This window comes from Palaemon carinicauda, chromosome 28, assembly GCF_036898095.1.
Source record: "Palaemon carinicauda isolate YSFRI2023 chromosome 28, ASM3689809v2, whole genome shotgun sequence".
Classification (NCBI taxonomy): Eukaryota; Metazoa; Arthropoda; class Malacostraca; order Decapoda; family Palaemonidae; genus Palaemon; species Palaemon carinicauda.
In genome coordinates this window covers 40,375,743-40,399,078 of record NC_090752.1, presented here as the reverse complement: position 1 = coordinate 40,399,078, position 23,336 = coordinate 40,375,743, and the positions used below count along the sequence as shown (strand labels likewise).

The following is a 23,336-nucleotide window of genomic DNA, read 5'->3' as shown; positions in this document are numbered from 1 at the left end:
TCTGTATTTTCATACTTCCTTCCACTCTCCCCATGTTCTGCATTTTCATACTTCCTTCCACTCTCCCCATGTTCTGCATTTTCATACTTCCTTCCACTCTCCTCATGTTCTGTATTTTCATACTTCCTTCCACTCTCCCCATGTTCTGTATTTTCATACTTCCTTCCACTCTCCCCATGTTCTGTATTTTCATACTTCCGTCCACTCTCCCCATGTTCTGTATTTTCATACTTCCTTCCACTCTCCCCATGTTCTGTATTTTCATACTTCCTTCCACTCTCCCCATGTTCTGTATTTTCATACTTCCTTCCACTCTCCCCATGTTCTGTATTTTCATACTTCCTTCCACTCTCCCCATGTTCTGTATTTTCATACTTCCTTCCACTCTCCTCGTGTTTTGTATTTTCATACTTCCTTCCACTCTCCCCATGATCTGTATTTTCATACTTCCTTCCACTCTCCCCATGTTCTGTATTTTCATACTTCCTTCCACTCTCCCCATGTTCTGTATTTTCATACTTCCTTCCACTCTCCCCATGTTCTGTATTTTCATACTTCCTTCCACTCTCCTCGTGTTTTGTATTTTCATACTTCCTTCCACTCTCCCCATGATCTGTATTTTCATACTTCCTTCCACTCTCCCCATGTTCTGTATTTTCATACTTCCTTCCACTCTCCCCATGTTCTGTATTTTCATACTTCCTTCCACTCTCCCCATGTTCTGTATTTTCATACTTCCGTCCACTCTCCCCATGTTCTGTATTTTCATACTTCCTTCCACTCTCCCCATGTTCTGTATTTTCATACTTCCTTCCACTCTCCCCATGTTCTGTATTTTCATACTTCCTTCCACTCTCCCCATGTTCTGTATTTTCATACTTCCTTCCACTCTCCCCATGTTCTGCATTTTCATACTTCCTTCCACTCTCCTCATGTTTTGTATTTTCATACTTCCTTCCACTCTCCCCATGTTCTGTATTTTCATACTTCCTTCCACTCTCCCCATGTTCTGTATTTTCATACTTCCTTCCACTCTCCCCATGTTCTGTATTTTCATACTTCCTTCCACTCTCCTCGTGTTTTGTATTTTCATACTTCCTTCCACTCTCCCCATGTTCTGTATTTTCATACTTCCTTCCACTCTCCCCATGTTCTGTATTTTCATACTTCCTTCCACTCTCCTCATGTTTTGTATTTTCATACTTCCTTCCACTCTCCCCATGTTCTGTATTTTCATACTTCCTTCCACTCTCCCCATGATCTGTATTTTCATACTTCCTTCCACTCTCCTCATGTTTTGTATTTTCATACTTCCTTCCACTCTCCCCATGTTCTGTATTTTCATACTTCCTTCCACTCTCCCCATGTTCTGTATTTTCATACTTCCTTCCACTCTCCCCATGTTCTGTATTTTCATACTTCCTTCCACTCTCCTCGTGTTTTGTATTTTCATACTTCCTTCCACTCTCCCCATGATCTGTATTTTCATACTTCCTTCCACTCTCCCCATGTTCTGTATTTTCATACTTCCTTCCACTCTCCCCATGTTCTGTATTTTCATACTTCCTTCCACTCTCCTCATGTTTTGTATTTTCATACTTCCTTCCACTCTCCCCATGTTCTGTATTTCCATACTTCCTTCCACTCTCCCCATGTTCTGCATTTTCATACTTCCTTCCACTCTCCTCATGTTTTGTATTTTCATACTTCCTTCCACTCTCCACATGTTCTGCATTTTCATACTTCCTTCCACTCTCCCCATGTTCTGTATTTTCATACTTCCTTCCACTCTCCCCATGTTCTGCATTTTCATGCTTCCTTCCACTCTCCTCATATTTTGTATTTTCATACTTCCTTCCACTCTCCTCATGTTTTGTATTTTCATACTTCCTTCCACTCTCCCCATGTTCTGTATTTTCATACTTCCTTCCACTCTCCCCATGTTCTGTATTTTCATACTTCCTTCCACTCTCCCCATGTTCTGCATTTTCATACTTCCTTCCACTCTCCTCATGTTTCGTATTTTCATACTTCCTTCCACTCTCCTCATGTTTTCTATTTTCATCCTTCCTTCCACTCTCCTCATGTTTTCTATTTTCATCCTTCCTTCCACTTTCTTCATGTTTTCTATTTCCATCCTTCCTTCCACTCTCCCCATGTTCTGTATTTTCATCCTTCCTTCCACCCTCATGTTCTCTTTTTTCCTCCTTCCTACCACCCTCATGTTCTCTTTTTTCCTCCTTCCTTCCACCCTCCTCGTGTCCTATCTTTTCATCCTTCCTTCCTCCCTCCTCATCTCCTCTTTTCATCCTTCCTCCCACCCACCTCATCGCCTCTTTCTATCCTCCCTTCCACCCACCTCATCTCCTCTCTTCTCATCCCATCCACTCATATGCACCCCTCCTTTCATCTCATCTTCCTTTTCACCTTCCTGATCCCTTCTCTCCCTCTCATACCACTCCCAGAATGAGAAGTGAGAAGCTGAAGAAGGTGTAGGGAATAATGAGTATAAGCGTGAAAGTGAAGAGAGTTAAAGGAAGAATTAGATGAGAAAAGACGAGTTTGGTTGGGGGAGGAATGAGAAAGAAGGCGTGGAAGATGGAGGAAAAAATGAGAAATAATGGAAATGGGAGTAAGGCTGGAGGAAGAATCAGAAGGGATAAACTTTGGAAGGTGCAGGGAAGAATCAGAAGAAGGGAGAAAGTGAGGAAGTTTGAAGGACAAGTGAGAAGGGAGAGCTTGAGGAAGGTTGAGGGAACAATTTAAAAAAAGGAGAAATTGATTAAGGTTGAAGGAAGAATGAAGAGAATATGAGGAGGGTGGAAGGAAGAATGTGAAGAAGGGAGAAGCTGGGGAGGGTGGAGGGAAGAAAAAGAAGGGAGAAGGCGTGGAAGATGGAGGGAAGAATGAAAAGAAGGGAGAAACTGAGGAAGGTTGAAGGAAGAGTGAGAAGGGAGAAGGGGAGAATGATGGAGGGAAGAATGAAAAAAAGGAGAAATTGATTAAGGTCGAAGGAAGAATGAAGAGAATATGAGGAGGGTGGAAGGAAGAATGAGTAGAAGGGAGAAGGTGAGTAAGATGGAAGGAAGAATGTGAAGGGAGAAGGTATGGAAGGTGGAAGAAAGAATAGGAAGAAGGGAGAAGGTGAGTAAGAAGGAAGGGAGAAGATGTGGAAGGTGGAAGAATAAGAAGAAGGGAGGTGTGGAAGATGGGAGGAAGTAGTAGAAGGGAGGAGGATAGAAAGGTGGAAAGAAGGCTATCGATCGCTTACCTCTACTGTAGATATTGTTTAGTTATTCCTTCTTGCCATATTGGATTTGGCTAATTTTTCATGACCGGATGCCCTTCCTGTCGCCAACACTCCTCATTTACCCGGGCTTTGGAAAAGATGAAGACAAAGAAGAAGAATTCCTTCTTGGCACTTGCACTAAACACAAAATCTGAAATAATGTTTGTCTTTGATCAGGGTTAATATTAAAAACTATCACTAGATCTCCCAGAGACCCTTTTGGATTCAGAGCCAGTCTCTCTTTCTGTCTTTATCTCCAGAACATCCTCACGCACATAGACAATACGAAAGGAGGAGATCGGATTGCCATCGGTATTCCTTGAAGAAGCCTTTGGAGACTTCTGCTTCTGGCTCCAATCACACACACACACACACACACAGAGAGAGAGAGAGAGAGAGAGAGAGAGAGAGAGAGAGAGAGAGAGAGAGAGTCCTTTTCTCATCTTCTGAAAACTAATCTTACATCTTTATTGTATATTCCTTTCCCCGTAGGAGGAAGTCTTGAAAAGATTTTACAGAAAAAGAATGAATGTCAGAGATTTCGAAGAGAAAATTGCCCTGAAGACGTTTTGAAGCCCAAACTCCATCGATGAAATTCCCGGACAATTCTCTCTCTCTCTCTCTCTCTCTCTCTCTCTCTCTCTCTCTCTCTCTCTTGAAAACGTATTGTGGGTCTTCAAGAAGATCCCATGTCTTCCGGAATGTCTTCAAGAAAATCTCAACAAGTGAAGACAGGAAGACGATGGAAAAAGCCTCTCTCATATATATATTTATATATATATATATATATATATGTATATATATATATATATATATATATACATATACATAATTCCTTTTCATTAGTACATCTTTTTATTTCCGGATGTTTTAAAGAATTTTTTTTGTGGGAATATTGTCTCACTTTTTCAAAAATAACTGTGCTTTGGGAAAGGGTCCAAAAGATGTCAATTCGCCGTCTTTTGGGTTCTGGAGAGAGTGACAAGGTGGTAGAACCATCAATTGCACCCGCTCTCTCTCTCTCTCTCTCTCTCTCTCTCTCTCTCTCTCTCTGTGTAGTTATTTTTGCAAGAAAATTTATGTATGACATATAGGTAGTAAGCTGGTCAGGGCACCAACCGCCCGTTGAGATACTACTACTATAGAGGTAGTGGATCTTTTGACTGGCCAGATAGTAATGCATTGGATCCCTCTCTTGTTACGGCTTATTTTTTCTTTGCCTACACTTACGCAGAATAGTCTGGCCTATTCTTTACATATTCTCGTCTTTCCTCATACACCTGACAACAATGATATACTAAACACTTCATCACCCAAGGGGTTAATTACTGTACTGGAATTGTTCAGTGTACTTTCCTCTTGGTAAGGGTAGAAGAGACTCTTTAGCTATGGTAAGCAGCCCTTCTAGGAGAAGGACACTCCAAAATTAAACCATTGTTCTGTAGTCTTGGGTAGTGACATAGCCTGTGTACCATGGTCTTCCACTGTCTTGAGTTAGACATATCTTGCTTGAGGGTACACTCGGGCACACGGGCACACTATTCTATCTTGTTTCTCTTCCTGTTTTTATTTTTCAAATTTTTACAATTTATATATGAAAGAATTATTTTAATGATATTGTTCTTAAACTTCTTGTAGTTTTTCCTTATTTCCTCTCCTCACTGGGCTAATTTCCCTATTGGATTCTAAGACCTTATAGCATCCTGCTTTTCCAACTAGGTTGTAGCTTAGCAAGTAATGATAATGATAACGACATACCTTTCATGAGCGGCCTTTAAACCTTTAAACTATATTATTGATGATAATGGGAATAGTACTTATTGTTGCATTTAACAATAACACAATAGTATAAATAATACATAGTCAAAACATAATGACGTTGCATTGTAAGAAAAGAAGTATATAGTTACAATATAACAATGAACATATTTTTTTAATATCTCTCCCCATGTTTTGCATTTTCATCCTCCCTTCCACGCTCCCCATGTTCTGCATTTTCATCCTTTCTTCCACTCTCCCCATGTTTTGCATTTTCATCCTACCTTCCACTCTCCCCATGTTCTGCATTTTCATCCTCCCTTCCACGCTTCCCATGTTCTGCATTTTCATCCTTCCTTCCACTCTCCCCATTTTCTGCATTTTCATCCTTTCTTCCACTCTCCCCATGTTCTGCATTTTCATCCTCCCTTCCACGCTCCCCATGTTCTGCATTTTCATCCTCCCTTCCACTCTCCCCATGTTCTGCATTTTCATCCTTTCTTCCACTCTCCCCATGTTTTGCATTTTCATCCTACCTTCCACTCTCCCCATGTTCTGCATTTTCATCCTCCCTTCCACGCTTCCCATGTTCTGCATTTTCATCCTTCCTTCCACTCTCCCCATTTTCTGCATTTTCATCCTTTCTTCCACTCTCCCCATGTTCTGCATTTTCATCCTCCCTTCCACGCTCCCCATGTTCTGCATTTTCATCCTCCCTTCCACTCTCCCCATGTTCTGCATTTTCATCCTCACTTCCACTCTCCCCATGTTCTGCATTTTCATCCTTTCTTCCACTCTCCCCATGTTCTGCATTTTCATCCTTTCTTCCACTCTCCCCATTTTCTGCATTTTCATTCTTTCTTCCACTCTCCCCATGTTCTGCATTTTCATCCTTTCTTCCACTCTCCCCATGTTCTGCATTTTCATCCTTCCTTCCACTCTCCCCATTTTCTGCATTTTCATCCTATCTTCCACTCTCCCCATGTTCTGCATTTTCATCCTCCCTTCCACTCTCCACATGTTCTGCATTTTCATCCTCACTTCCACTCTCCCCATGTTCTGCATTTTCATCCTTTCTTCCACTCACCCCATGTTCTGCATTTTCATCCTTCCTTCCACGCTCCCCATGTTCTGCATTTTCATCCTTCCTTCCACTCTCCCCATTTTCTGCATTTTCATCCTTTTTTTTCCACTCTTCCCATGTTTTGTATTTTCATCCTCCCTTCCACGCTCCCCATGTTCTGCATTTTCATCCTTCCTTCCACTCTCCCATGTTCTGCATTTTCATCCTTCCTTCCCACTCTCCCCATTTTCTGCATTTTCATCCTTTTTTTCCACGCTCCCCTTGTTCTGCATTTTTCATCCTCCCTTCCACGCTCCCCATGTTCTGCATTTTCATCCTTCCTTCCACTCTCCCCATGTTCTGCATTTTCATCCTCACTTCCACTCTTCCCATGTTCTGCATTTTCATCCTTTCTTCCACTCTCCCCATGTTCTGCATTTTCATCCTCCCTTCCACGCTCCCCATGTTCTGCATTTTCATCCTTCCTTCCACTCTCCCCATTTTCTGCATTTTCAACCTTTCTTCCACTCTCCCCATGTTCTGCATTTTCATCCTCCCTTTCACTCTCCACATGTTCTGCATTTTTATCCTCCCTTCCACGCTCCCCATGTTTTGCATTTTCATCCTCCCTTCCACTCTCCCCATGTTCTGCATTTTCATCCTTTCTTCCACTCTCCCCAAGTTCTGTATTTTCATCCTTCCTTCCACTCTCCCCATGTTCTGCATTTTCATCCTTTCTTCCACTCTCCCCATGTTCTGCATTTTCATCCTCCCTTCCACTCTCCACATGTTCTGCATTTTTATCCTCCCTTCCACGCTCCCCATGTTTTGCATTTTCATCCTTCCTTCCACTCTCCCCATTTTCTGCATTTTCATCCTCCCTTCCACTCTCCCCATGTTCTGCATTTTCATCCTTCCTTCCACTCTCCCCATTTTCTGCATTTTCATCCTTCCTTCCACTCTCCCCATTTTCTGCATTTTTATCCTCCCTTCCACGCTCCCCATGTTTTTGCATTTTCATCCTTTCTTCCACTCTCCCCATGTTCTGCATTTTCATCCTCCCTTCCACTCTCCACATGTTCTGCATTTTTATCCTCCCTTCCACTCTCCCCATGTTTTGCATTTTCATCCTTCCTTCCACTCTCCCCATTTTCTGCATTTTCATCCTTTCTTCCACTCTCCCCATTTTCTGCATTTTCATCCTCCCTTCCACTCTCGACATGTTCTGCATTTTTATCCTCCCTTCCACTCTCCCCATGTTCTGCATTTTCATCCTCACTTCCACTCTCCCCATGTTCTGTATTTTCATCCTCCCTTCCACGCTCCCCATGTTCTGCATTTTCATCCTTCCTTCCACTCTCCCCATTTTCTGCATTTTCATCCTTTCTTCCACTCTCCCCATGTTCTGCATTTTCATCCTCCCTTCCACTCTCCACCTGTTCTGCATTTTTATCCTCCCTTCCACGCTCCCCATGTTTTGCATTTTCATCCTCCCTTCCACTCTCCCCATGTTCTGTATTTTCATCCTTCCTTCCACTCTCCCCATGTTCTGTATTTTCATCCTTCCTTCCACTCTCCCCATGTTCTGTATTTTCATCCTTCCTTCCACTCTCCCCATGTTCTGCATTTTCATCCTTTCTTCCACTCTCCCCATGTTCTGCATTTTCATCCTCCCTTCCACTCTCCACATGTTCTGCATTTTTATCCTCCTTCCACGCTCCCCATGTTTTGCATTTTCATCCTCCCTTCCACTCTCCCCATGTTCTGTATTTTCATCCTCCCTTCCACTCTCCCCATGTTCTGTATTTTCATCCTTCCTTCCACTCTCCCCATGTTCTGTATTTTCATCCTTCCTTCCACTCTCCCCATGTTCTGCATTTTCATACTTCCTTCCACTCTCCCCAAGTTCTGTATTTTCATCCTTCCTTCCACTCTCCCCATGTTCTGCATTTTCATCCTCCCTTCCACTCTCCCCATGTTCTGCATTTTCATCCTCCCTTCCACGCTCCCATGTTTTGCATTTTCATCCTCCCTTCCACGCTCCCCATGTTCTGTATTTTCATCCTCCATTCCACTCTCCCCATGTTTCTGTATTTTCATCCTCCCTTCCACTCTCCCCATGTTCTGCATTTTCATCTTCCCTTCCACGCTCCCCATGTTTTGCATTTTCATCCTCCCTTCCACTCTCCTCAAGTTCTGTATTTTCATCCTCCATTCCACTCTCCCCATGTTCTGTATTTTCATCCTCCCTTCCACTCTCCCCATGTTCTGCATTTTCATCCTTTCTTCCACTCTCCCCATGTTCTGCATTTTTCATCCTTCCTTCCACTCTCCCATTTTCTGCATTTTCATCCTTTCTTCCACTCTCCCCCATGTTTTGCATTTTCATCCTCCCTTCCGCGCCCCCCATGTTCTGCATTATCATCCTCCCTTCCACTCTCCACATGTTCTGCATTTTCATCCTCCCTTCCACGCTCCCCCTGTTTTGCATTTTCATCCTCCCTTTCACTCTCCCCATGTTCTGCATTTTCATATTTTCTTCCACTCTCCCCATGTTTTGCATTTTCATCCTCCCTTCCACGCTCCCCATGTTCTGCATTTTCATCCTCCCTTCCACTCTCCCCATGTTCTGCATTTTCATCCTCCCTTCCACTCTCCCCATGTTCTGCATTTTCATCCTCCCTTCCACTCTCCCCATGTTCTGTATTTTCATCATCCCTTCCACTCGCCCCATACTCTGCATTTTCATCCTCCCTTCCACTCTCCTCATGTTCTGTATTTTCATACTTCCTTCCACTCTCCCATGTTCTGTATTTTCATACTTCCTTCCACTCTTCCCATGTTCTGTATTGTCATCCTTCCTTCCTCCCTCATGTTCTCTTTTTTCCTCCTTCCTTCCACCCTCATGTTCTCTTTTTTCCTCCTTCCTTCCACCCTCCTCGTGTCCTATCTTTTCATCCTTCCTTCCACCCTCCTCATCTCCTCTTTTTTCATCCTCCCTCCCACCCACCTAATCGCCTCTTTCTATCCTCCCTTCCACCCATCTCATATCCTCTCTTCTCATCCCATCCACTCATATGCACCCCTCCCTTCCTCTTATCTTCCTTTTCACCTTCCTGATCCCTTCTCTCCCTCTCATCCCCACTCCCAGAATGAGAAGTGAGAAGCTGAAGAAGGTGTAGGGAATAATGGGTATAAGCGTGAAAATAAAGAAAGTTAAAGGAAGAATTAGAAGAAGAGAAAAGGTGAGTTGGGTTGGGGGAGGAATGAGAAAGAAGGCGTGGAAGATGGAGGGAAGGATGAGAAATATGGGAAATGGGAGTAAGGCTGGAGGAAGAATCAGAAGGGATAATCTTTGGAAGGTGCAGGGAAGAATCAGAAGAAGGGAGAAAGTGAGGAAGTTTGAAGGACGAGTGAGAAGGGAGAGCTTGAGGAAGGTTGAGGGAACAATTTAAAAAAGGAGAAATTGATTAAGGTTGAAGGAAGAATGAAGAGAATATGAGGAGGGTGGAAGGAAGAATGAGAAGAGGGGAGAAGTTGGGGAGGGTGGAGGGAAGAATGAGAAGGGAGAGGGCGTGGAAGATGGAGGAAAGAATGAAAAGAAGGGAGAAACTGAGGAAGGTTGAAGGAACAGTGAGAAGGGAGAAGGTGTGGAAGGTGGAAGAAAGAATAAGAAGAAGGGAGGTGTGGAAGATGGGAGAAGTAGAAGGGAGGAGGATAGAAAGGTGGAAAGAAGGCTATCGATCGCTTACCTCTACTGTAGATATTGTTTAGCTATTCCTACTTGCCATATTGGTTTTGGCGAGTTTTTCATGACCGGATGCCCTTCCTGCCACCAACACTCCTCATTTACCCTGGCTTGGGAAAAGATGCAGACAAAGAAGAAGAATTCTTTCTTGGCACTTGCACGAAACACAAAATCTGAAATAATGTTTGTCTTTGATCAGGGTTAATATTAAAAACTATCACTAGATCTCCCAGAGACCCTTTTGGATTCAGAGCCAGTCTCTCTTTCTGTCTTCATCTTTGGAACATCCTCACGCACATAGACAATACGAAAGGAGGAGATCGGATTGCCATCGGTATTCCTTGAAGAAGCCTTTGGAGACTTCTGCTTCTGGCTCCAGTCACACACACACACACACACACACACAGAGAGAGAGAGAGAGAGAGAGAGAGAGAGAGAGAGAGTGAGAGAGAGAGAGAGAGAGAGTCCTTTTCTCATCTTCTGAAAACGAAACTTACATCTTTATTGTATATTCCTTTCCCCGTAGGAGGAAGTCTTGAAAAGATTTTACAGAAAAAGAATGAATGTCAGAGATTTCGAAGAGAAAATTGCCCTGAAGACGTTTTGAAGCCCAAACTCCATCGATGAAATTCCTGGACAATTCTCTCTCTCTCTCTCTCTCTCTCTCTCTCTCCTCTCTCTCTCTTGAAAACGTATTGTGGGTCTTCAAGAAGATCCCATGTCTTCCGGAATGTCTTCAAGAAAATCTCAACAAGTGAAGACTGGAAGACGATGGAAAAAGCCTCTTATATTTATATATATATATATATATATATATATGTGTGTGTGTGTGTGTGTGTGTGTGTGTGTATTTTATGTCCATAGTGATACGTTGTTCTTGATGGTGTACCAACCGTGTGTCACACGATCGTACATAGTTCATTTTGTGCATGTATCTTCGCTCTCCCCTCGCACTTAAAAGAACCTGAAAATCTGTTTTTTCTCAATGGTAACGGTGTTGATTTTGAACATGAAAATTCTTGTTGCCTTGAAATTTTGTATATTAAGGAGAGTGTTCTGTAATAAACTCACTCAGTTGCTTTCACCCTGTGTTTGAGTCACAACATTCTTTCGGCCCGTCACAATGTTTTTTTACTTATCTTACAGATCCTGCTTTTCTAACTAGGGTTGTAGCTTAGATTATAATATATATATATATATTATATATATATATATGCGTATTTTACGTCCATGGAGAGAGAGAGAGAGAGAGAGAGAGAGAGAGAGAGAGATTTTCTCTCCTTGGACTTCACCCATAAATCAGTCGTATTAGATCGGTCGACACGTGCCTGGAGAGTTGAGATGCACGAAGTGGAAAGAAATATATAGCCAGTTCATAGGCTCTTTCTGTGCTCATGTAGGCTCTGTAGGTTAAGTTATCGTTAACTTGATACCAATAGATGTAATAATATTTTTTATTGCCAAGTAGAATTTAAGTTGTATATAATGAAAGTAGATAATATTTTTAAAGCAAAAACAAGGAAATTCACAAACATTTCTCGAGTTACGTGAATTAGCATTTAATCAATGCAGTTACTGTTTTTTTTCTGCTTATATATATGATTTTACCTCTCGTTGTAAACGTAATGCTATCACCTAGATTTGTTTTAACTTAAAAATCAGTCCATATATTTTTCTTTTATAGCTTTCATAAAGAGACTAAGTAGATTTCTCAATCAGTGTAATTATTTTATACCTTTCAATTATTGATATATCTGCCACGTAATCAGACACTTATATTCTGTTGAGTAACAAAATCACCGAGGTAAAATCCCTTATTAGTGCCTCGACCAACAAGGCCACTCTCTCCACCTTTTGATAACTCGACGACCCTCTAATTTATTCATCTCATTCTCTCTTTGTCAGATCGAACAATAGTAATTCAAGGATTTAACAACTTAAGACTTTAATTGAATTTCTCTCCGATACCTTCGAACCCTTCCCACGAAAGAGCCATGTCGTTTCTATTTCTATTTCTATAAGAATCCTTCGTCATTCTGCTTCCCCAAGTTCCACTAAATATGAGTAGCGTGTTTATTCTTCTTCTCCATGTTTGTGGAGATTCGCTTGAGAGTTCAACAGAAAAGTAGAGGGAATGTCGTATTCAGAATCTCTCATTTAGCCAATGATAAGTCTGATAAGCAGCTCAATGACTGGATTTAGCCTGGATGCATAACTAATAAAAGTAGTATATATATATATATATATGTGTGTGTGTGTGTATATATATGTATATGTGTATATATATATATATATATATACATATATATATATATATATATATGTATATATATATATATATATATATATGTATATTATATAAGTACGCGACCCGTCAAAATGACTGCTAAATGTTTAGATAGATATACACAGGTGCATGCATGCACAGATTAAATCCTCCCCAACCCTCTCGACCTTTCCTAGCTATACAACCCCTCTCACCATAGTATGACTACTCCTCCCTAGCAGAGGTCGGGGTGAGACCAACAGTTATATGTCTTTGTTGAGCGTGACCGGAAAAATATACTTATTTTTATGTTTATGTATATTTATAGCCACCATTTGTTCTTTTTTATATATGGTTGATGGGTGCGTTTAAAAACTCATCAAGCCCATTAATCCACATATAATTTAATTTCCTCTTACTTTTTAACTAAATTAAATTTTTTACCTCCAAAATAGGATGCCAATCATATATTTGTTCGTATATTACTATTATTCTAAACATCGATAGATGAAATCCGTCTATTTAGGTAGAAATTTTTTTTTCAACGAAGCTTTATATATATATATATATATATATGTGTGTGTGTGTGTGTATATATATATATATATATGTATATATATATGTATATATATATATATATATATATATAGTTATGTATCAGCCATTAGCTTAGTATGAACAACACGAAGTTCATCTATTTCATTTTGATTTAGATCATATTCCATATAATTAAACAGAATTATGTGTAACGAAGGAGATCGACAAAATCAGGGTGACAAGATTCTTCTTCCTCCATCGACGAGCGTGAATCGGACAGCTGTTCATTTCAAGCCGTGATGATACCCTCCAATTCCGTCCTCTTTTTCTCTCTGTGTTGGATCGAACAATAGTAATTCAAGGACTTAACAACTTAAGACTTTAATTGAATTTCCCACCCGATACCTTTCAACCCTTCCCATCAACTGCCGAGACGGCATTCCTATTTGATTTCAATCTCGTCTAATAATTATCATTCATGACTTTCCCTCTTCCCCAAAATTGGTGGAATGGGGGGATGAGAATTTTCAAAGAGGTGCTGAAGGAGCGTTATCAGTTCTTAATCCTCGTCCTTCAGATGTTTGTTTTTCGCCTATGAATAATCTTAAGACTAAATAGCATCACTAAGTAGATGTGGACTTGTGAATGAATGTATTAAGTAAATTATTAATCTGATACTAATGTAAAAGAAAAAATGAAGCAAAATGGGGCACAAAAGATAAATATGAATATAATTGAATTTGTACTGGTGGTCCTCCCGTAAAAAAAAAAAAAAAAAAACCTTTGTAGGTGACCCTACTGTAAGTATGGGTGATATTTTTGCACATGCATATGCAGTTTACGTGAAATCATAAACTACGATCTAGCAAGGGATACAACAATTGAGGGGAAATAAGAAATGGTTGATTTAACGTATATGTCATTACAATATAACTCTCGAACGTCACACAATTCATAATTGTTCCTTAGCAAAGTAACATTCACTTATTCGAAGGGAAACATGGTTTTCCTCATGATTACCACATGATTACTTAAACCTTACCTCAGCTTGCAGAAGCCAACAGCCCCTACATCCAAGAAGTGCTAAGTTCTTTAAATTCTCAAGATCTCTCAAGTTAACAATATCTCTCTCTCTCTCTCTCTCTCTCTCTCTCTCTCTCTCTCTATCTCTCTCTCTCTCTCTCTCTCTCTCTCTCTCTTGGCTAAAACTTAACTCTCTCCCTCCCAACTCAACGTCAATCTTCCCAATACCCCAATGCTGCTACCTCCTCTACCCTCAAGGTCCATTTTCTTCATAACCCCCTAGAGAGGGCAGTTCCCCCCAATGGCCCCATCTACAGTTTTTTTCATTCTCTCTCTCTTCTCTCTCTCTCTCTCTCTCTCTCTCTCTCTCTCTCTCACACACACACACACACACACTAAATTGGTCTAGAAGGCGTGGCCGCATAGGAATGAGCTGTGAGGACCCGACAATCAAGAAGGTCGTGAAGATGAGGACGGGAGCGAAAAGTGGCCTCCTTTCGCCAGAATTCTTTGGATCCTCTTTTTTAAGGAAAATAAGTTTGTTCCCTCAAGATATGCCTAGGATGCAGTTTTTTCAAATTGCTTGAACTGGAACGCTGAGAAAATCTAACTACATATCAAGAAATAAGCCATATTTACTGATACTTGCGTGAAGAAGAACCATGGAAAAATATATTGTTACTTAAATTATGATGTTTATTTAGTCGAGAGAATGCTTTTTTTTTTTTAAGTATAGATCTCATTTCTCAGTTTGCCAATATCAGTTGGATATATTTTCTCGAAAACTTTTAAATTGATTTAGTCGAGATTACTTTGGAGGGGCAGGCCATGAGGATAAAAAGAACTGATTGAATAATGAGGCGGGTTTGTATCAGAAATGTTTCAGACTTTTTCAGCATAGTGGCGAGTATATTTGCGATTTATCTATTAATCTATGGAAAACAAGTGCTAAGTTCTCGATAGATAAATTCTACCGTATGCACTTCACAAAAATCTCTGCTTTTAATTCTCCGGACGTTAATAATAAACACTTGGCTTTGTTAGAAATGATTTATCACTTCTATTTCCAAATTTCATTAATATATCATTGAGAAGTATTTTTTTCCATGAAAATTTTGCTCTGATTGTAATATATAGACAAAACACCGGTTGCCTTTTTGCTCGCAGGTTCATAACAAGTGAAAAGATTTTACATATATATTAGGTATAAACCTACGATCAACATGCTATACAAGGTCTCTCTCTCTCTCTCTCTCTCTCTCTCTCTCTCTCTCTCTCTCTCATATACACACATGTAATAATATATAATATATATATATATATTCATTCAAACATGTATTATATGTATGTGTTCGAGAGAGAGAGAGAGAGAGAGAGAGAGAGAGAGAGAGAGAGAGAGAGAGATTGTTCTAGGCTAATAATACCCTAAACTCTGAACATCTTGTCTCAGCAAACCAATAACTCCATTCAATAAAACTTTGTTTGGATACGCTACGCCTTATATGTTTTGGGACAAAATCTGCATTCCTAAGCAGTATAGGCCGGTGAACCTTGCTCAAGAAATTTCCCTTTCCTCTAGCATCCACAAAGTAAATGGGACTTCTGTAGTGTGTTTAGAATATGAAGCGGTAATAAAATCTAAATATCAAGAAGGAAAGGAAAAAAATAATTCTTATAAGATATCTATACGACCTAATCAAATTTACGATACCTCTCGGCTTGTAGAGGAAAACCTTCGACTCGGATGATTAGGTGTGAAAGGGAAAAAATTTCTAAATCAAAACATTCAGCAATTCAGATTACAAGGTTTCTACTATTTTCCCATCCTACTATTTAGAGCAGGAAAACATTTATTCAATCAAGTTTAGTGTACGAAACGAACATATATATGTATATACGTACACGTATATACATACACTTACGCACACAACAATACAATATATATATATATATATATATATACATGTGTGTGTGTATGTATATATATGCACATAAATATGTACGTATATATATATATATAAATAGAGAGAGAGAGAGAGAGAGAGAGAGAGAGAGAGAGAGAGAGAGATGCAAGGATATTGGATGACTCATAGACTTTTTAGTCCATTCGTGGATACTCCGTGTGCTTTTAAGTAACGCGATTTGGTTTAAAGATTTTAAGATTTTTTTTTGTGATCATGTCTAACTTATTTTTGAACTTGTTTGCCGTGTTACTGTTTACTAAATCCACTGGAAGTCTCTTCCATGTATTTGCTATTGGGTATGTAAAGAAATTACCATATTGAGTGGTGTTGTATCTTTTCAATTCCAGTTTGTATTCGTTACCTCTGAACTGATTCGTGCTAAGCGTGAGTAGATTGTTGTAATCTACATTTTTTATTCCTTTAAAAATTTCGAATGCCTCTATTAACTGTCGTCGAGTTTGTAGGTCATATATGTTCACACGTTCCATCCTCCGTCTATATCCAAATTGCCTTAGTGTTGGAACAAGTTTGGTGGCCCTAGCTTGTACTGCTTGCAGTCTATCTATATCCATCTGAATACTTAGAGCCATAACTGAACTCCGTATTCTAGATAGGGTCTAACTACTGATGTGGACAGCTGAAGTACAGTGTCTTTCTTTCTGTATGTGAATTGTCTCTTTGTGTAATCTATTAGTTTTTGCGCTTGCTTTTCAGCCTTTATGTTCTATTTTGCGAACTTCAAATCCTTGCTGATAATAATACCGAGATCTTCCTCCTGGTCCACTTTTTCTATTTCGTTACGCAGCAGTGAGTAATGTTTGTGGGTTACTATAATCTATGTGTATAACTTTGCATTTCCCACAGTTGAAATGCATTTGCTATTTTCCGTACCATTCACCTAACCTAATTAGATCCTCTCTTTAGGCTTCTACGTCTTCTGAGTTCGCAGCATTTATGTCTAGTTAAAATCGTTCGCAAATTTGGCTATTTTACTAGTTAATCCTAAATCTATGCCGTTAATGTAGATCAGAAATGGTGATGGGCCAACGATAGATCCTTGAGGTACTCCTCTTGTAACAGCTGCCCACTCCGAAGCTTATACATTGATTATAACTCTGTTTTCTGCTTGTCAGCCAATCTTCGATCCATTCACCTGGCTCATCAATAATGCCTAGTGCTCTAATTTTAGCCGTTATTTTTTTATGAGGGATTTGTCAAAAATGCTAAACATGTGGAAAAATTCCAACAGATTTTTCACAATGGATCTCTTTTCTCTAAAACCATGTTGGCTGTCTATCAGAAGATTGTTTTCCTCTATATGTTCTACTATTGAATCTACTATAATTGATAAAAAAAAAAAAATTGAAGGGCACTGAAATTAGATTCTCAGGTCTGTAGTTGCCAGGTTCTTCTTTTGGTCCTTTCTTGTAGATTGGGGGAACATTGCCCAGTTTCTATCCTTGTGGTGCCTTTCTTTCGTTGGCTGTCTTTCGGAACATTTTCTAAAATTGTGGGGTTATCTCCTCTAGTTCTTTAATCTCTCTTGGATGAATACCATCTGAGCCTGGTACCTTAGACTCACTGAGTCCTTTTATTTTCTTTCTGACATTTTCAATTGTAAAGGTGATTCTATTTAGTGGTTGTTACCCTTCCTATTTGATAGCTGGTTTTGGGGAGGATCGTTGATTCTTCCTTAGTGAATACGATTTTGAAATATGCATTCATCGAGATATATATATATATATATATATACATATATATATGTATATGTATATTATATATATATATATATACATATATATATATATACATATATATGAGAGAGAGAGAGAGAGAGAGAGAGAGAGAGAGAGAGAGAGAGACCCACTGGAACACTTCCAACCTACTTCCACATTCCCATCGATTCACGTAAAACAAAACTCCGGTGACTCATGTCTTGGAGGAGCTACGGCATGCGATGGAGGGAGGCCGATCGATGCTACATTTTCTTTGCTGTTTTACGGGGGTCGAAATGGAAGGAGGATCCTGAAGGCATGTTGTTATTCTTCTTTGATGGAGGCTATTCAATGTAGACTACCACCTTTTCCCCCTCTTTTTCTCGTTCTTCTTTCTCGCTTTCTTCTTTCACTTTCATATTATCTTTAAATATTGATAGGACATTCCTCTTCAATTAAGAAAATAAAAAGAATAAAATATAGAGATACAGTACATGGGAAAAGGGAAAAGTATGAAATATGTAGAAATTTTTAAGCACCCAAATTACCAGTAAATATTCGGTACAATTTTAAGGAATAAAAAAGACTTGTAACAAAATCAAACAAAATGAGGGGTTTCGTAAACTTCATAAAGTCTTCAATCAGAGGGTTGATTATTTTATCAATCCATTGATTCACTACTATCATCTAACGTCATAATAACAATTGTATTATTCTTGAGAATAATACAATTATGCAATAATTGTCTGTTGGAAGAGAATTCTTTCATTGATTTTAAAATCATGTGACGGTTTGTGGAACTGTTGTACGAGATGATAAATTGATTTTGGCGAAGAGTAATGTACAATCCTTCCCTCTATGATAAAGAGCAACTTTTCTAGCTATATACATTCATATATTTTTTTCCTGTCACGCTGAACGGTCTCTTCCCGTCCTTAGGGTAGGGGTGTAATATATTTCTTTCCTGTCACGCTGAGCAATCTCTTCCTGTCCCTCAGGTAGGGGAGAGAGAGAGTAGTCATACCCTAGTGAGAGCGGGTACCCGGAGAGGTACACTCGGAAACCACAATCTTCCACAAATTGCTGAACCAGGTGCTTGTGGTTAGGAAAGGGAGAGGGGTGGAAAGGGTTGAATATTTGTGTGCATATCTAAATATTTAGCCGTCATTTTTTTTTACGGGTCGCGTACATTAGTATAATATAATTTAGAAGCAATGTGAATTTCGGTTTTTTCCTTCTGCAAGGAAACTAAATTACCCTGTTGGTTTTAGAATGAACTTTAATATATATATATATATATATATATGTATATATATATATATATATATATGTATATATATAATGTGTGTATGTATGTATGTATATATATATATATATTTATATATATATATATACACACATATATATATTTATATATGCATTTATATATATACTGTACACACACACACACACATATATATATATATACACACACACACACACATATATATATATATATATACACACATACATATACACACACACACCTACACACACACACGCGCACACATACTGTAGGTAGTATGCAGAGTAAACAATATGGAAGCTCCGAATTGCCTCCCTGGCCCCAGTGGCAGTCCATATGATCCAATTCAACAAATTAAGTAAATCGAATAACATGGTTCGTTAAGTAACGAATGTTCAACAGGGAAGTGAGTAATGGTATTATTGAATCATTATTGCATATTATTTTCACTAACCTTATCCTTTTTCTTCATGTAGATGACAGATAGAGGGAGAGCGATGGGATTGTTGTGGTTATTGTACACAGCGATAATTCTTTTAAAAGAAAGTACTGTATATGTTATTATTCCTTTTACAGTTGCTGCTTAGTGCTAACATTTCAAAGTTTTTTCTTTTAATTTAATGATGATTTATTTTTTTATTATTAAGAAGAGTATGAACTGGTAATTTAGAGGTACTTTTATTACCTTCATATGATGCCAACAACAAAGAACTATGCAATGTTGTGAATAATTATTATTATTGTTATTATTAATTGCTAAGCTACAACCCTAGTTGGAAAAGCATGATGCTATAAGCCCAGGGACCCCAACAGGGAAAATAACCCAGTGAGGAAAGGAAACAAGGGAAAATAAAATATTTAAAGAGCAGCAACATTAAAATAAATATTTCCTAAATAAACTATAAAGAAAAATTAAATCGAATAGTGTGCCCGAGTGTACCCTCAAGCAAGAGACTTGCAGTCAATGAGTTTCATGTCCTATGTGTTTATAATAAGCCTTGTACATTTTCCCTTTGATTTTACCACCTAATCAATTAAACGTCAGCATTTATTTCTCAAGAATGTATTTTGTCTCGTGTTGCCCAGTTTTTGTCTTGCAAAATATTTTGTCGGTATTGGAATATGGTAAAGAAAACCCTTAGACATTTTAGTGGTGTAGGAAATAACTGGTGGATACTGATATTTCTGTGAATGAAGATTTATCATTATATACAATGTATATATTCATATTCATTATATGTAAATAAATGTATAATCATATACAGTATATGTAATACATATATGATATATATAATATATATATATATATATATACATATATATATATATATATATACATATATATATATATATATATATATACACACACACAACAACTACAAATGCAGCGCTTTCTAGTCCACTGCAAGAAAAAAGCCTCCATGTTAATTCATGTCTGGGGTTTAGCCAGTTTTCATCACCACGCTGGCCAGTGTGGATTGATGATGAAGGGAGATTCTCGTATGATCACTCACAGCAAACCAGCCTAGTAAGGGTGGACCAGACTAGTACAGCTTTGATTATCAGGGCGATACGCAAACCCCTTCACCACGCTAAGGAATCTCCAGTCAGAAATGGATATATATATATATATATATATATATATATATTTATATGTAGAAATGATTATGAGATTCCGAAAAGTAAAATGCTACTTATCTAAAAAGATAAGTATTTATTCATATGGTTCGTCCAGTTTCAACTTATATATCAGAAACTTGGAGCCTTACTAAAGCCATAGAACATAAGGTAGTTACAACTCGGAGAACTATGGACAGAATTATTATGGGAATAACACTAGAGGACAGGAATTAAGAAACATAGATACGAGAGCAAACTAGTAAAGGATATTCTAACAAATTTTAAGAAGAAGAAATGGACGTGGAAAGGGCATTTAATGAGATGGACATTAAAAAAACAAAATAGGTCCATAGAGATTGCAAAAGAAGCAGTGGAAGAAAGAGAAGACGATGGATTGACGAACTCAGAATGTTTGCGTGTATGGAATGGCATAGAATCACCATAAACAGACGCCAGTGGAAGGACATGTTTGAGGCCTTTGTTCTGCAGTGAACTAGTAACGGTTCATGATGTATAAGTAATTATACACACACACACACACACACACATATATATATATATATATATTATACACACTGTATATTACTCAGTTAAAAAACGAAAATAAAGAAAAAAAAACGATTGGAATTAGTACATAATTGTCAGGTCAGGAAGACGAAATAATAAATCCAATCCTCATTTTTACTTTTCTTTTCATAGCTTGGTATAGATTTTATACTTATCACACGTTAGATTTCGGGTTTTTACCATTTTTTACAGAATATACTATATATATATATATATATATATATATTATATATATATATATATATATATATTATATATATATATTATTTGGAAACCTTTGGATATCCTTGAATATTACTAAGCACTGGCGATTATACGATAATTGAGATTAAAAAGTTTCGAAATAAAATTGGTTGAAATAGAAGAGCAAAAATTGGAAGCTTCAGAATATCTCCTGGCGAGATGTTCGATGGAAATAGAAATCTAGAATTATCCGTGTCAACCGAGTTTGGCTTCATATAACTCAAAATAGTGTGAAATGTAAAAACTGATTGGAGCTACACTATAGTCAAATCTTTTTAGTGAGGCAGGTTTGCACTGACTCGCAGGGGTGCCCTTTTAGCTCGGAATAGTTTCCTGCTCGCTGATTGGTTGGACAAGATAATTCTAACCAATCAGATAGCAGGGTCAGTGCAAATGAGCCTCATTAAAAAAATCGAGTATAGTGTCATGGTCGAGAACAAGCGCTGTTTGCTTTCCTTTGGATTCGAAGGAAAGAGCTGTTGGAATAGAGAAATTAAATTAGAGGGAGATATGGCTCGTGGGGTTGGGCAATACACGTGGCTGGAATTTCTTTAATATCCTGGGGATAATTTGTAAAAGAATGTGTGTTCGACGTTTGATTGAAATATCTTTTATCCAAGAATTGAAATTGCTTTCAAAATAGCTGTGATAACTGGTGCAAAGAAGATATTTGATATAGTAATTCTTTTGTACCATGGAAAAGATTTTTTTTGTGCCACGTTTTTTAATTATTCCATCACCGTATTTTACGAGTTTTATTGAATTTAATCTAGTAATTTCAAAGTGCTGGGGTGAAGGTATATTAATTATATTATTGATTTTCTCCATATATATATATATATATATATATATATATTTATATATATATATATATATATATATATATACATATACATACATACATATACATACATACATACATACAGAGAGAGAGAGAGAGAGAGAGAGAGAGAGAGAGAGACCCACTTTTAAACTTGAGAGTGTTGAAGCCTCCCCCCTCTATTCATTCCATTATACGTTGACCTTTTTCTTTCTTTAATTAAAATTGGGAAACTTTAGGTGTATATATGCTAATGAGAGAGAGAGAGAGAGAGAGAGAGAGAGAGAGAGAGAGAGAGAATTTGACAAGGAAATTTCATTAACTGGAGATTTTTTGACGCTTGGATTTTAATTTAAATGTATATTTTACTAGTTTCCTTATTTATTACTAGCCGTTATTTATATCTGTTGATAGTTTATTTTCTATGATATTTGCTTTGTTAACAACGAATGTAAAAAAAAAGAAATATATCGCGGGGTTCCTTTCCTTTTACTGTTTCTTTTAGTTTTATTCTATTTAGTGTTATTATTGTTGTTATAAAGAAACTTTAATAAATGTAAATTTATTCACATCATGTTTACTTGCTTTCATCTCAGAAATTATTATCACACATGGTGGTAGGTTATATCTGAGGTGGTTCCCTATCAATATCAATTATTCGCATTCCTACTCACCGTTTATAAGAGATTAATAATGCTAATTAAGACCAACAATACCGTCATTATTTAATATCAACCATTTATTGTTATCTCGACGATTTTACCAACTTTGATGTTTGCCCCACCTTTGTTTGCACCGGCAATAGGTCAGTGGGCTAATGTTTTTTTTTCTTTCATGTTCTGCTGTTGCTGGGTGGTGAGGGCCTTTGATATTTCTCAGTCATTTTAATGGCCTTTGTTGCTAATTAAGATCTCCTTCAGTAGGGTTCTCATGTCGACTGTACACCTCGCTTGATCCACTGTAAACATCACTTAGCGGTCTTTTCAGCGTCACTTCGGTTCCCAGAGGCACTTCTACTATAACTCCTTTCTTATTTGATTATTTTCCAATTGCTCTGCAATCTCTTTCTACTTTCACATGGATGCTGAATGGCCTCCCAGAACCCAGCATCAGGTCACATAGCTCCAATTCATAAATCCAGTCCATTCCTAATTGAGAACCATATCCCTAAATTACTTTTGAAAGGAGAACAATAAGGAATTTGATGGTGAAGTTCCGAATGTTTCGATGAAATTGTTTCGGATTGAGATTTTTCGGGTTTTATTGCTACGATTTTTAGTATATTATGATATAGATACTCCTTCAAGAAATGATGCAGAATATTAGGATTTTTTTTTTTTTTTTAATAATGTTACGTTTAGGTTATAGATTTCAAGTCTAGATGAATATTCTGCCCAGGATGTTGATTGATAGCAGATTGTTATTACCTCTTCTTTCC

The 23,336-nt window shown here is 38.0% G+C and overlaps 3 protein-coding genes across 3 annotated transcripts in view; 1 reads left to right on the top strand and 2 right to left on the bottom strand.

Annotated features, from left to right (window-relative positions):
• LOC137621778 (uncharacterized) overlaps positions 1-23,336 on the top strand; it is a 1,028,309-nt gene that overhangs the window by 147,198 nt on the left and 857,775 nt on the right. The gene's annotated exons all lie outside the window — the stretch shown is intronic.
• Positions 7,812-8,339, bottom strand: LOC137621780 (M-zodatoxin-Lt4a-like). Its single transcript, XM_068352289.1, has 2 exons — positions 8,043-8,339; positions 7,812-7,910 (listed from the first exon to the last, which is right to left on the bottom strand). The coding sequence occupies exons 1-2, from the start codon at positions 8,337-8,339 to the stop codon at positions 7,812-7,814; spliced, it is 396 nt and encodes a 131-aa protein (XP_068208390.1).
• The window catches only part of LOC137621779 (high mobility group nucleosome-binding domain-containing protein 5-like), a 54,702-nt gene continuing 39,824 nt past the window's right edge, over positions 8,459-23,336 (bottom strand). The window contains exons 2-3 of the mRNA XM_068352288.1: positions 9,121-9,277; positions 8,459-8,631 (exon numbers count right to left, since the gene is read on the bottom strand). Of these exons, the coding sequence (XP_068208389.1) occupies positions 8,459-8,631; positions 9,121-9,277 (330 nt within the window). The remainder of the gene's footprint in view (positions 8,632-9,120; positions 9,278-23,336) is intronic.